The sequence below is a fragment of the Hemiscyllium ocellatum genome, chromosome 27 (genome assembly GCF_020745735.1).
Source record: "Hemiscyllium ocellatum isolate sHemOce1 chromosome 27, sHemOce1.pat.X.cur, whole genome shotgun sequence".
NCBI lineage: Eukaryota > Metazoa > Chordata > Chondrichthyes > Orectolobiformes > Hemiscylliidae > Hemiscyllium > Hemiscyllium ocellatum.
This window is the reverse complement of record NC_083427.1, coordinates 2,995,596-3,009,257: the sequence shown is the minus strand read 5'-3', so window position 1 is coordinate 3,009,257 and position 13,662 is coordinate 2,995,596. Positions and strand designations below refer to the sequence as shown.

General features: G+C 45.2%; 1 protein-coding gene and 1 pseudogene across 1 annotated transcript in view; both read right to left on the bottom strand.

Annotated features, from left to right (window-relative positions):
• Nucleotides 1–13,662, bottom strand: part of LOC132828625 (Ig heavy chain C region, membrane-bound form-like) — a 136,250-nt pseudogene that overhangs the window by 84,009 nt on the left and 38,579 nt on the right.
• The window catches only part of LOC132828679 (zinc finger protein 850-like), a 30,324-nt gene continuing 20,292 nt past the window's right edge, over nt 3,631–13,662 (bottom strand). Inside the window, exons 2-3 of the mRNA XM_060845743.1 lie at nt 6,787–6,895; nt 3,631–6,674 (exon numbers count right to left, since the gene is read on the bottom strand). Of these exons, the coding sequence (XP_060701726.1) occupies nt 4,586–6,616 (2,031 nt within the window). The 5' untranslated portion in view covers nt 6,617–6,674; nt 6,787–6,895 and the 3' untranslated portion in view covers nt 3,631–4,585. The remainder of the gene's footprint in view (nt 6,675–6,786; nt 6,896–13,662) is intronic.

Here is a 13,662-nt window from a genome sequence, read left to right as displayed (position 1 = left end):
GAATGGGTAATGGTCAGCCGAGGAGAATCATTAGCTGCTAATGGGGGCCATTAGTAATTGACAATGGGTCAATTGTGTAGGCAGTCCGTGTGATGACGAGGCCTGGTCTGTGGGATTCCAGGAAGATGGTCAGGCCTTTAAATTATTGAACTGAAGTGGGGTCCCCAACCGGAAAATGAGATGTTCTTCCGGCTTGCACTGAGCTTCTCCGGAGTATTTCAGCAAGCCTCAGACTGAGGTGTTAGCCAGGGAACAAAGTGGTGTGTTCAAGTGGCAGGTAACCGGAAGGTTCGGGGTTATTTGTTGTGGACAGAACATAGGTGTTCTGCAAGTCAGTTATCCTATCTCCCCAATGTAGAGGAGACCACATTGTGAGTAGGCAGTACAATAGACCAGACTGAGGAAAGTACAGGTTAATTGCTGCTTCACCTGAAAGGTGGGGCTGGAGCCCTGGATAGTGAGAAAGGAGGAAGTAAATGGACATGACTTAGACCTTCGCAATTACATGGCAAGTGCCATAGGGTTGTGAGAGGCAATGGGAGTGGAGGAGGAGTGGACCAAGGTGTCCAGGAGGCAATAATCCCTGCAGAAGGCTGTCGGGGAAGGGAGCAGAATATGTGCCTGATGGTGGCACCCTATTGGAAGTGGTGGAAATGGCAGCTTATGATTGTTTGGATGTGGATGCTGCTGAGGTCAAAAGTGAGGAACAGTGGGACCCTATTGGTGTTGTGGGAGGGGAAGAAAGACATGAGGGCAAAGAGGCAGAGTTATAAATGGATAGGTGTCCTGACACTAAAAGAGCTAGCACTGGAGATTGAGGATGATCTTCTGGAAATAATAAGGGCTGAGAAATATGTGGGAATGTAACACAATTTTCCACCCAACCAGTGTAATGCAAATCCTGGTCCAGAAGTCTACTTCCTTGACAATAATATTGCACGTCAATGGTTCAGCACTGTTCTTGTGCAGAGGTGCCATTGCGTGCTCATTGTTCTCAGAGGACACCACAAGGTTCAGACTTTTATGGCACGTTGGTAGTGACCCTACCTCTGCGAAAGGAGATCTGGGTTCAAGTTCCACATACTCAGGAAGTCGTGTCATTTAATTTTGTTGATTCAAAAGTATGTACCGTAGATTGTGGTACAGTCATAGTGTCGCTACCTTTGGGTCAAGAAACCTGAGATGAAGTCTAACCAGCTTCAAAGATATTTAAAACAACTCTGAACAATTCGAATTACATACACTCCAAATGTATGACAGTGAGTGGTGGCTAAATGGGTAGTGCCTTGTTTCTGACAATTCCAATTTCAAGGCTCATTCCGGAACTTAAGTGTAAAAATCAACAGAAAACAGCAATATTGAGGAAGTACTCCATTAGTAAGGATGCTGTCGAACACACTTTCTTTATTCGGGGACTCTTGTGTGAAAGTGACCCAACGTCTGGGCCAGGAAGCCTGAGTTCAAATCCCACCTGCTTCTGAGCTGTGTTATAACATCTCTGAACAGATTGATCATTAAATATCTATAGCACAGTTTTTTTTTCTTAAGTTCGTTCATGAGATGAGTATTGCTGACTATTCCAGCATTTATTATTCATTCCTAATTGCCCAGACAGCAGTTGAGACTCAGCCACTTTGCTGCAGGTCTAGAGTCAGATGACAGAGCCAGACCACATAAGGACAGTAGATATCCTTCCCTACAGGACATCAGTGAACCAGGTGGGTTTTGCAACAATGGACAGTGGTTACACTGTCACCACAAGGCCAGATTTTAATTCTACATTTTGTTAAAAGCTGAATTCAAAAATTCAACACCCGCCATTGTGGGACTCACCAATTTCCCCAGACCATTAGCCTAGAGTTCTGAATTACCAATACAGTGACGATACTGTGACATCACTACTTGCACACGCACACATGCACCACGCACCCGGGGAACAAGGATTTCAGTTCAGCTGCTTTCTCTCTGACAAGATATCATCAGTAGAATGTCATAAGGTTACCTCTCCATTTTTTTTGCCTCGTTTGGTGTTCACTACTATATTGCCCACGAAGCAGCTGTCCTTTGGAGCTGCATAGCACTACACATCCCAGGGAGAATGTGTGGGAAATCAAGTCCTGCTATTGCCCAAGCCATCACAACATTTTTACAGAAGCGCTTCAAAACTCCCTAAATTACCAGACGTTTACAACCAAGTTGGCAGAAAGCATAGGCAGAGACCAGGTTTTTGTACTTAACGATCATTATTTATTACAAATGAACAGTTTCCAGCTACATGTAAACACTTACGAGCATATAATCTGCAAGTTAAAGCACTACTCTCTTTATAAAGCTGCCCCTGCACATATATGATTTGGAGGTGCCGGTATTGGACTGGGGTGGACAAAGTTAAAATTACACAACAGGCTTATTTGGAAGCACTAGACTTTGAGACATCTGATGAAGAGGCAGTGCCTCAAAAGCTAGCGCTTCCAAATAAACCTGTCGGACTATAACCTGGTATTGTGCGATTTTTTAACCCTGCACATACAGACCGACTTACAAAGAATCAGGAGTATAATGGACAAGAGGGACAGTCTGAGGAAAGCAGTTCAATAATCCTTGACTTCAGGGTTCACTGAGGTGTTTCCTTCGGTTGTCAGGCCCTGCTGCTCCTTGATCGTTCTTCCCCAGGTATTTTCACTGGCTTGCAGGAGGTACGTGATGACTGGCTCACGTTTATAAAGTCTCAGACTTATTAACAGCAATAGCGTGTAGCAACTGAGGGAAAGTAAAATGGCTTTCTTCTGGCTTCATTGTAGTTTGTTAACTGCAGAGAAAAGGGCAGCGCCTTTCTTTTCAGAGGTCCAATGTTTTCGGCCAAAACAATCACTTCCATAAGCTGGTCAGCTACCTGGGAGCCAATCACATCATTGTTGTCAGGAAAAAGGTTTATGTCATCAACTAACTGGTCACCATTCCCAGATCAATCAGCTCATCCGCAAGTAGCCTTTTCCCACTGATTGAGGATATCAGGTAACTTGCTTTTTAAAAGTGCAGAAATCCTTTCCACGTCTTCTTTTCATTAATGAGCAGTCCTTTTCCCAATTTCAGTCATAATCAAAAATACAGGCTTTTTTTAAAAATGTTATTTATAAATAGTGCTCACCCTCTAAGGCAATGACATACATTTTTCAGGTGTTCCACGGGAATTTTGAAGATCAGTGTCCCAATTAATGGAAATGTGTGTGTGGCAGGGGATAACTGGCAGCATGTGAGGGGAAAGAGTTAAATGCTCATTAAATTCAAATAGTTCCTCGTTAATGATTCAAACAGTCATGATGAGAAATGCTGAGCAGAGTTCGTTCTCTGAATTCTAATGTTCATGTGCAAAGGTGATAGGGCATGGTGGCATCACATGACAGAGAACTTGAGCTTGTGTCTTTAGGCTTCCATGATTTCTTTTCATTCACTTGTGGGACGTAGGCATCACTGACTGGCCAGCATTTATTGCCCATCTCTAGTTGCCCTTGAGATGGCGCTTCATTTTATTGAACTGCTGCAGTTAGACAAACCATGCCCTCAAGGAGGGAATTTCCAGGATTCTGACACAGCGACAGTGAAGGAATAGCAATATATTTCCAAGTCAGGACCGTGAGTGGCTAGAGGGGAACTTGCAGGTAATGATGTTCCCATGGATCTGCTGTGTTTGTCCTTCTAAATAGAAATGGGCAGCACTAGCTAGACTAGCACTCCCAAGGCTGGAATCGAACCCGGGTCTCCCTGGAGCTGAGAGGCAGCAGTGCTCTAATCACTGAGCCACCATCCCGCCCTTGGGAGCTTGAAGGTGGTGGTGTTCCATGTGTCTGCTGCCAATGTCCTTCTGCATGGTACAGACAGTGAATTTGGAAGGTGTTGGCTTGGTGAATTTCTTCAAAGCATTGTTTACCAGGGCACAGGGAGAGTGAATGTTTGCAGATGTGGTGCTAAACATGCAGGCTGATTTATTCCCATGGTGTCAAGGATCTTGAGTGTTGTTACAGAGTGCTATTATATTTTCTTTTGATCCTAAACAACTATCAGCAAACGGGGCAAGCTTAGTGGTCAGCAATTTAGTGATAAGAACGAACGAGGCTTGAGGCAAGAGAAAGATGCACTTTCTAAGCTTGGTGAGAGCAACCTATGCCACAGATGATCGAAAAACCTGAATTTTAGCAACAAAGACGACCAAGAACGTATCAAACCTCTTGCTGGAAATGGGGATGGGGAAGGCAGGAGTAAGGGACAGCCCTTCCAAAGGGAAGTAGCTTGTGCCAAGAAATTGACAAAAAAAGTCAGCAATGGGTATATAGCACACCAAGCTGTCTTTTTTTACTTTTATCCACAATACTGACTCCAAACACAGCACTGCAATTCAGGACCACAATGGAAGTAATTCCGTCCTGATCATGACTCCACAACAAAATTGTCCTGGACTTGCTAATGTCAAAGTAAAGTTGATGAGTGAGAAACGGTCTTTCCCACACAGAGCAGGGGTGCAGCACAACCCCGGTGTGCACTCACTAGTGGCTCAGGAGGGTGCATGCCTGATTGAATCTCTTTCGACTCACTGAGGCTGGGACTGGCTCTCCTCAGTGTGAACTCGCTGGTGTACAGCGAGGTTAGATAACCGTTTGAATCCAACCTTGCAGTGAGAGCACCTGTACGGTCTCTCATCTGAGTGAACACGCTGATGGGACATCAGTTCCCTGCAACTCTTAAAGCACTTCCTGCAATCTGAACATTCAAAAGGCCTCTCGTCAGTGTGCACTCGCTGGTGTTTCACCAGGCTGGATGAGTGACCAAACCCCTTCCCACACTTGGGGCAGGTGAACGGTCTCTCGCCAGTGTGAATTCTTTGATGAATTAGCAGATTGGATGAGCAAGTGAATCCCTTCCCACACTCCAAGCAGGTGAAGGGCCTCTCCCCAGTATGAACTCGCTGGTGTATCACCAGTTGGGAAGACCGAATAAATTTCTTCCCACACTCAGAGCAGGAGAACAACTTCTCCCCAGTGTGAATTCGCTTGTGAACAATGAGTTGAGATGATCTTCTGAACCCCTTCCCACACTGACAGCAGCTATAGGGTCTCTTGTCAGTGTGAACAGATTGATGGGTCATCAGTGTCCTAGAAGTTTTATAGCACTGCCCACATTCAGAACACTTGAAAGGTCTCTCGTCAGTGTGGATCCGCTGGTGTCTCACCAGGTCGGAAAAGCGAATAAATCCCTTCCCGCACTTGCAACATGTGAATGGTCTCTCTCCAGTGTGAGTACGCTGGTGTGCGCGCAGGTGGGATGACTGAATGAATTCCTTCCCACACTGGGAGCAGGAGAACGGCCTCTCTCTAGTGTGAGTACGCTGGTGTGCACGCAGGTAGGATGGCCGAATGAATTCCTTCCCACACTCGGAGCAGGAGAACAGCCTCTCTCTAGTGTGAACCCGTTGGTGGGCCCGCAGGTTGGATAAGCGAGCAAACCCCTTCCCACACTTGGAGCAGGTGAGTGTCTCCCTGGTGTGAACCTGCTGGTGTGCAAGCAGATAGGATGAACAAGTGAATCCCTTCCCACACATGGAGCAGATGAATGGTCTCTCCCTGGTGTGAACCCGCTGATGGGCCATTAACTGGGATGACCGAGGAAACCTTTTCCCACAGTCCGAGCAGGTGAACAGCCTCTCACCAGTGTGCATCCGCTGGTGTGTCAACAGGTAGGATGACCGACTGAATTCCTTCCCACAATCAGAGCAGGAGAAAGGCTTCTCCCCAGTGTGAACTCGCTGGTGTAAAGTGAGCTGAGATGATCCCCTGAATCCAGCCCCACAGTAAGAGCACTTCAACAGTGCCTTATCTGTGTGAGCTCGTTGATGGGACTTTAGTTCCCCGGAACTTTTACAGCACTTCCCACAGTCCATGCATTTAAAAGATCTATCATCTGTGTGAAGTTGCTGGTGTCTCGACAAGTTGGATGACTGAGTAAACCCTTTCCCACACGTGGAGCAGATGAAAGGCCTCTCCCCAGTGTGAATTCGCTGATGTGTCAACAAATTGTGCAAGCGAGTGAATTTCTTCCCACAACTCGAGCAGGTGAACAGCCTCTCCCTGGTGTCAATTCCACGGTGCCTCAGTCGTTGGGACGACTGAGTGAAGCTCTTCCCATTCTCAGAGCAGGTGAACGGCCTTTCCTTAGTGTGTGTGCGTCGATGCGACAGTAGGTGGGATGACTGACTGAATCCCTTTCCACACTCCGAGCAGGTGAACGGCCTTTCCCCAGTGTGAATCCGCTGGTGCGTCAGCAAGTGCGATGAGGTGGTGAATCCCTTCCCGCACTTGGAGCAGGTGAAAGGCCTCTCCCCAGTGTGACTGCGTCGATGAATTTCCAGCTTTGATGGACAACTATATCCCTTCCCACAGTCCCCACATTTCCATGGTTTCTGCCTACTGTGACTGCACTTATGTTCTGTCAGCTCAGATGACTGGCTGAAACCTTGTCCACATTCAAGACACGTGCACGGTTTCTCCCCACTCTGAACGGTACTGATTCCTTCCATGTTCAAAATCCGATGATGTTCAGGTTGCAATGAATTGAGCTGCTCCATCCAATCCTGACGGGACGTTGGTGTGTTTCATGACTGCAAATCCACTCCTTCTCATACCCTGTGAAATCAGTATAAAGCAAAGAAACAGGAATGAAAGACATTCAAGAAAAAAACATCAAAGATGGGTTGTAAAACTGAGCTGGATCAATCTGGTAAATTGTTGCACCAACCCTAGACCACGGAAGATGCTCGATTGTCGTAAAAAGCCAGCTAGTTCACAAATGTCCATCGTGAAGGCAACCCTGTCAATAGATCTGAGTCCACACAAGAACCAGGCTTCTGTGGGAAGAGAGAGGGGTAAGACAGTAATGAGTTCCAGATTGCCACTACCCTCGTTTTTCCCCCTAAAATCCCCCCAAAACTCCTGTCTTTCACCTTCAAATTATGTCTCCTTGTTATTGACCCTTCAACTAACGGGAACAGTTGCTTTCTAACCACACCATCCAAATCCCATCATTAGTTTTTGGTGTCATTTCTCGGCCACACTAGTTAAGGATGGCAGATTTCCTTCCCAGAATTCCCAGATGAGGTTTTATGACAATTGACATTGGTTACACAGGCACAATTTGGCTATTGGATGAGCATTACTCCAGATGTGCACTGAATTCAGATTTTATCATCTTCCATAGTGCAGTTTGAACCCATGAATATTAGCCTGATGTTGCAGATTACTAGACCAGCAACATTATCTCCCATTGCGCTCCCCCCTCCCACCCCCCCTCCCCCCCCCCCCCCCCCCCACACACACACACACACACACACACACAAATTTCAAGTGTTTTGCCAGGCAACCCAAGTTTTGAATTCAGTAGCCATCATGTAAAAGTGAAAAAAATCGAGCTGAACTCCAGAAATGAAATGAATGCCCTTGAGGTAAAGGCCAAATATGGCATCAAAAACACAATTGAGGTCAATGGGAATCAGGAAGAAAACTCTCCTCTGATTGCAGCCAACCCTACCACAAAGAAGTATGGTTGGAGTTGTTGGAGACATCTAAACCCTAGTTCATCACTCCTGGAAACCCTCCAAGGCCCAAACCATCAGCAATGACTTCCATTCCATCATAAGGTCAACGTTGGGATGTTCGTTGGTGACTGCGCAATTCTCGGTGTCGATTGTAACTCCTCAGATATTTAAGAAGCCAGGGTTCATTTGTGGCAAGACCTAGACAAGATGCAAGAATAGTGAGAGTGAACGTGGAGAAGATGTTTCCAGTAGTAAGAGAGATTAGAACCTGAGTGCACAGCCTTGGAGTGAAGAGATGACACTTTAGAAAGGAGATAAGGAGGAATTTCTTCAGCCAGACAGTGATGAATCTGTGGAACTCAATGCCTCAGAAGGCCAGGTCCTTGAGTGTATTTAAGATTCTTGAATAGGAAGGGGAGAAAGCAGGGGAATGAGGTTAAGAAACATCGACCGTGATCAAATGGCAGAGAAAACTCAGTGAGCTGAATGGCCTAACTCTGCTCCGATATTTTATGGTCTCAGGATGCTAACTGGCAAGTGACACTCAAGCCACTCAAGTGCCACGTAATGGCCAGTTCCAACAAATGACAAAGACCAAAGAAGAAAATTTACAGCCCAGGACAGGCTCTTCAGCCCGCCAAACCTGTGCTGATCCAAATTGACTATCTAAACCTATTGCCCAATTCCTAAGGATCTGTATCCCTCCACTCCCCACCTACTTGTATATTTGTCCAGACGCAACTTAAATAAATCTACTGTACCTGCCTCTCCTACCTCTGCTGGCAACACGTTCCAGGAACCTCCCATCCTCTGTGTGAAGTACTTTCCGTGTGTATTCCCCTTAGCTTTCCTCCTCTCACCTTGAATATGTGACCTCTTGTTAATGAATCCTTCAGTCTGGGAAAAAACTTATCTCTATCCACTCTATCTATACTCAGTCAGGTTCCCCCCACCCCTCCCCCCCAATCTCCTTTTTTCTAACAAAAACAATCCTAACCTATTCGTCCTCTCTTCATAGCTAGCACTTTCCATACCAGGCAACATCCTCAGACCTTCTCCGCACCCTCTCCAAAGTGTCCACAATTCAACAATCTGCTGTTGACAGATAATAGCACTGCCATAATTGAACCCCTCCACCACCTCCAAGCAACATCCCAGGGTTAACACTGAACAGAAACTGAGCTGAACCTGCTATGTCAATAGTGTGGCTACACAAGAAAGTTAGAGATTGAGCCTATTCCCTAACCCCGTCCACAATCTACAAGGCACAAGTCAAAAGTGCAATGCAATAATTTCCATTTGGCGAGATGAGTGCAGCTCCATCAACAATAAAGAAGCAGAACTCTATCCAATTGAGCACCAAGTGGGCTGCTTCAATCCTGATACATCAATCAAGGCATTCAAAGGGGAGTTTTGAGGAAATCACACTGGACTCAATACATTTAACTACTTTTTTCGACAGATGCTGCCAGACCTGCTGAGTCTGATCTGCATTCTCTATGCGTGTTTCAGATTTCACAATTTTCTTTTACCTTTATTCAAAGCAAAAATGGCCTTTAGTAGAGTGACATGCTCTTCTTGTCAGATGTGGGAGCTGAGGGAGAATTTACACGTTACTGAGGATTATATCTGCAATAAATGCCATTGGTTATGAATCCTATCAATTGAATGGAACGGCTGGAGTGACACTTACAGGCAATGAGGAACTTATGAGAGCAAGCGATATGATGGATGGCAGTTATATGAAGAGAGAAAAGTCGCAGATACAATTACATAGATGGGTTAACTCCAGGAAAGATAAGAGAGGTAGGCAGGTAGTGTAGGAATCTTCTCTGTGTATCCCCATTTCAAACAGGTATGCTATTTTGGAAAACGTTGGGGTTGATGGATTCTCAGGGGATTATAGCACGAACAGTCAAGTTTCTCGTATTGAGACTGGCTGTAATGCAACGAGGGGTTCGTCAGGTTCCAAGAGATGAACTGTGTTAAGGGACTCTCTAGTCCGAGGTACAGACACATTTTACTGTGGCAAGCAGCGAAAAATCAGAATGGTGTGTTGCTTCCCTGGTGCCAGGAGCAAGGAGGTCTCAGAGGGGGTGCTAAATGTTCTTACAGGGGAAAGACAGCCCAGCAGGAGGTCATTGTACACGTTGCAACCAGGGATATAGGAAGGTGAAAGATTACGAAGGGAGAATACAGAGAGTTAGACAGGAATTTAAAATGGAGTTCCTCGAGAGTAGTAATACCTGGATTACTCCCGGTGCTACAAGCTAGTGAGGGTAGAAATAGGAGGATCAAGCAGATGAATGCATGGTTAAAGAGCTGATGTGTGGGAGAAGGATTCACATTTTTGGATCATTAGAATCTCTTTTGGGGTAGAAGTGACCTGTACAGAAGGGTGGATTGCACCTAAATTGGAAGGGGACTAATACACTGACAAAGGAGATTTGCTAGAGCTGCTTGGGAGAATTTAAACTCGTAAGGCATAGGGGTAGGACGCAGGGAGATAGTGAGGAAAGAGATCAATTTGAGACTGGTAGGGTTGAGAAAAGAAGCGACCAAACAGTCAGGGCAAGCAGGGACAAAACAGGGAACAAAGGTAGGATTGATAAATTAAATTTATTTCAATGCAAGGGGCCCAACAGGACAGTCAGATGAACTCAGGGCATGGTTAGGAACATGGGACTGGGATATCATAGCAATTACAGAAACATGGCTCAGGAATGGACAGACTGGCAGCTTAATATTCCAGGATACAAATGCTACAGGAAGGACAGAAAGGGAGACGAGAGAGGAGGGGGAATGTCGTATTTGATAAGGGATAGCATTACAGCTGTAATGAGGAAGGATATTCCCTGAAATGCATGCAGGGGAGTTATTTGGGTGGAACTGAGAAATAGGAAAGGGATGATTACCTTATTGGGATTGTGTAGGCCCCCACCCCCCACCAGGGCAATAAGTGATGGACAATCAAAGTTGGTTGTGAAATTTGAAAGGGTTCAAAACAGATCAACAAAGATGTTGCCAGGATTGGAGTTTGAGCTACTGGGAGAGGCTGGGTAGACTGGGGCTGTTTTCTCTGGAGCATCAGAAGCTGCAGGAGAGGTTTGTGAAACGATGATGGACATGCATAAGGTAAACAGTCAAGGTCTTTTACCCGGAGTGGGGGAATCTAAAACTAGAGGGTATAGGTTTAAGGCAAGAGGACAAAGATTTAAAAGGGACCTAAGGGGAATTTTTTTCATGCAGAAAATGATGCGTGTATGTAATGAGCTGCCAGGGGAAGTAGTGGAGACTAGTACAATTACAATATGTAAAAAACATCTCAACAGGTGTATGAATAGGAACGGTTTAGAAGGATGGGCCAAATGTTGGCACATGGGACAAGATTAAAGGATATTTGGTCAACATGGACGGGTTGAACTGAAGGGTCTGTTTCTGTGCTGAATATCTCTACGATTCTATTACCTTGCCAGCCATGTCCATATCTTATAAAAAGAATAAGGAAATAATAAATTCCTAGAACTACAGAGAACAGTCTGCAGGGGCAGGATTTTCTGGGATTTCTTTCATTGCCTTCCAGGTCCACCCAGCTGTTAACTGGCCCTACAAAGATGGCACCGGCACATGTGCTCTTCAGCAAATCACCCCTCACAAAAATGGCATGATTTCGAGATGGCAGTGTTGGACTGGGGTGTACAAAGTTAAAAATCACACAGCACCAGGTTATAGTCCAACAGGTTTAATTGGAAGCACACTAGCTTTTGGAGTGCTGCTCCTTCATCAGGTGGTAGTGGAGGACTCAATCCTAAGCACAGAATTTATAGTAAAAATTTACAATGTGATGGAACTAAAATTATACGATCATCTGTTAAGCCTTTCATCTGTTAGAATACCATGATATTTTCACTTCTTTCATGTGTAAATCACAAAACCTTCTTTTAAAAAGTTGCATTCTCACGTTACCTGTTAATAATGGTGATAGCTAGACAATATGTTGAAGGTGTTAGCCCCCCTGTGTTTTCTGTCTATGCCATGATGCTTAGATTGATTCTAACCTAAAAAGTGAGATAATAGAGTTTTACATGAATTCATGCAGTTCTTGAGCAAAGTAAAATGTAACCCTGCAAGTACAAATTCACCCCATAAAATGTGTGTGTGCATGTGGGTCTTTGTCTGGGCGTGTGTGTGTCTGTTGGGTTGGGCGTTGTGAGTGTAAGAAAATGTATGTGTGTGTGTAGTGAGTGCAGTGTCTTAAGTCTGTGAGGGTGTGTGTGTGTGTGTGCACGTCTGTGTGCACGTCTGTGTATATGTGTGTCCATGTGTATATGTGTATAGGAGTGCTGCATGAATTCATGTAAAACTCCGTTATCTCACTTTTTAGATTAGAATCAATCTAAACATCATGGCATAGACAGAAAACACAGGAGGGCTAACACCTTCAACATATTATCTAGCTATCACCATTGTTAATAGCTAACCCGAGAATGCAACATTTTTTTAAAAAGGTTTTGTGATTTACACATGAAAGAAGTGAAACTATCACGGTATTCTAACAGATGAAAGGCTTATCATGGTTCTGTTTGCCGAACTGAGAATTTGTGTTGCAGATGTTTCGTCCCCTGTCTCAGTAACATCCTCAGTGCTTGGGAGCTTCCTGTGAAGCGCTTCTGCGATCTTTCCTCTGGCACTTGTAGTGATTTGAATCTGCCGCTTCAGGTTGTCAGTTCCAGCTGTCCACTGCAGTGGTCGGTATATTGGGTCCAGGTCGACGTGCTTAGTGATTGAATCTGTGGATGAGTGCCATGCCTCTAGAAATTCCCTGGCTGTTCTCGGTTTGGCTTGTCCTATAATAGTAGTGTTGTTCCAGTCGAATTCATGTTGCTTGTCATCTGCGTGTGTGGCTACTAAGGATAGCTGGTCGTGTCGTTTCGTGGCTAGTTGGTGTTCATGGATGCGGATCATTAGCTGTCTTCCTGTTTGTCCTATGTAGTGTTTTGTGCAGTCCTTGCATGGGATTTTGTACACTACATTGGTTTTGCTCATGCTGGGTATTGGGTCCTTCATTCTGGTGAGCTGTTATCTGAGAGTGGCTGTTGGTTTCTGTGCTGTTGTCAATCCCAGTGGTCGCAGCAGTCTGGCTGTCAGTTCGGAAATGCTCTTGATGTATGGTAGTGTGGCTAGTCCTTTGTGTTGCGGCATGTCCTCGTTCCGTTGTCTTTCCCTTAGGCATCTGTTGATGAAATTGCGGGGGTATCTGTTTTTGGCGAATACATTGTATAGGTGTTCTTCTTCCTCTTTTTGCAGTTCTGGTGTACTGTAGCGTGTTGCGGCCATTTTGAATAGTGTCTTGATGCAACTTCTTTTGCGTTCATAGAACAGGCCATCACCAGAGGACAGAACAGGACCACACACCGCAAAAAAAATGGCACTAAAAGAAAAAATGGCCAAACTAACACACAACAGAGAGGACACCACAACACACATCTGGGTTAGAAACCTCTCCCACAGACAGCTCACAGACATGGAAAGAACAATACTGGCCAAGGGACTCAACTACAACCACAGGGACGCCAAGACAGCAAACGTCCAAGCAGCACTAGAATGCACACTCAGGAACAATGGACTTTCAGAACAGACACAACAAACAGTGAGACAAAGTATCGTACCTCTGATAACAAGGAAAAGACAAACACATAACCTCAACACCAAGGAGAGGGAAGCACTAAAATCACTAAGAAATGATAAGAACATAATCATACTACCAGCAGACAAAGGCAGAATGACGGTCATTGGACAAAGCAGAACTACATCCAAAAAGCGCAACAACTACTTGCAGATACCAACACCTACCAAAAGAGGGAGTTCGACCCCACCCCACAGCTCACCAATAGGATTAACAACACACTGAGGAACCTACAAAAAAATAGACAGATAACCAGGTTTGACCTACAAAGAATGAAACCGAAAAGCAACGACACCCCCAGATTCTACGGACTACCTGAAGTGCAGAAACTAGACAACCCACTTAGACCCATAGTATCACTACCAGGGACACCATCACACAAACGGGCTAAAGA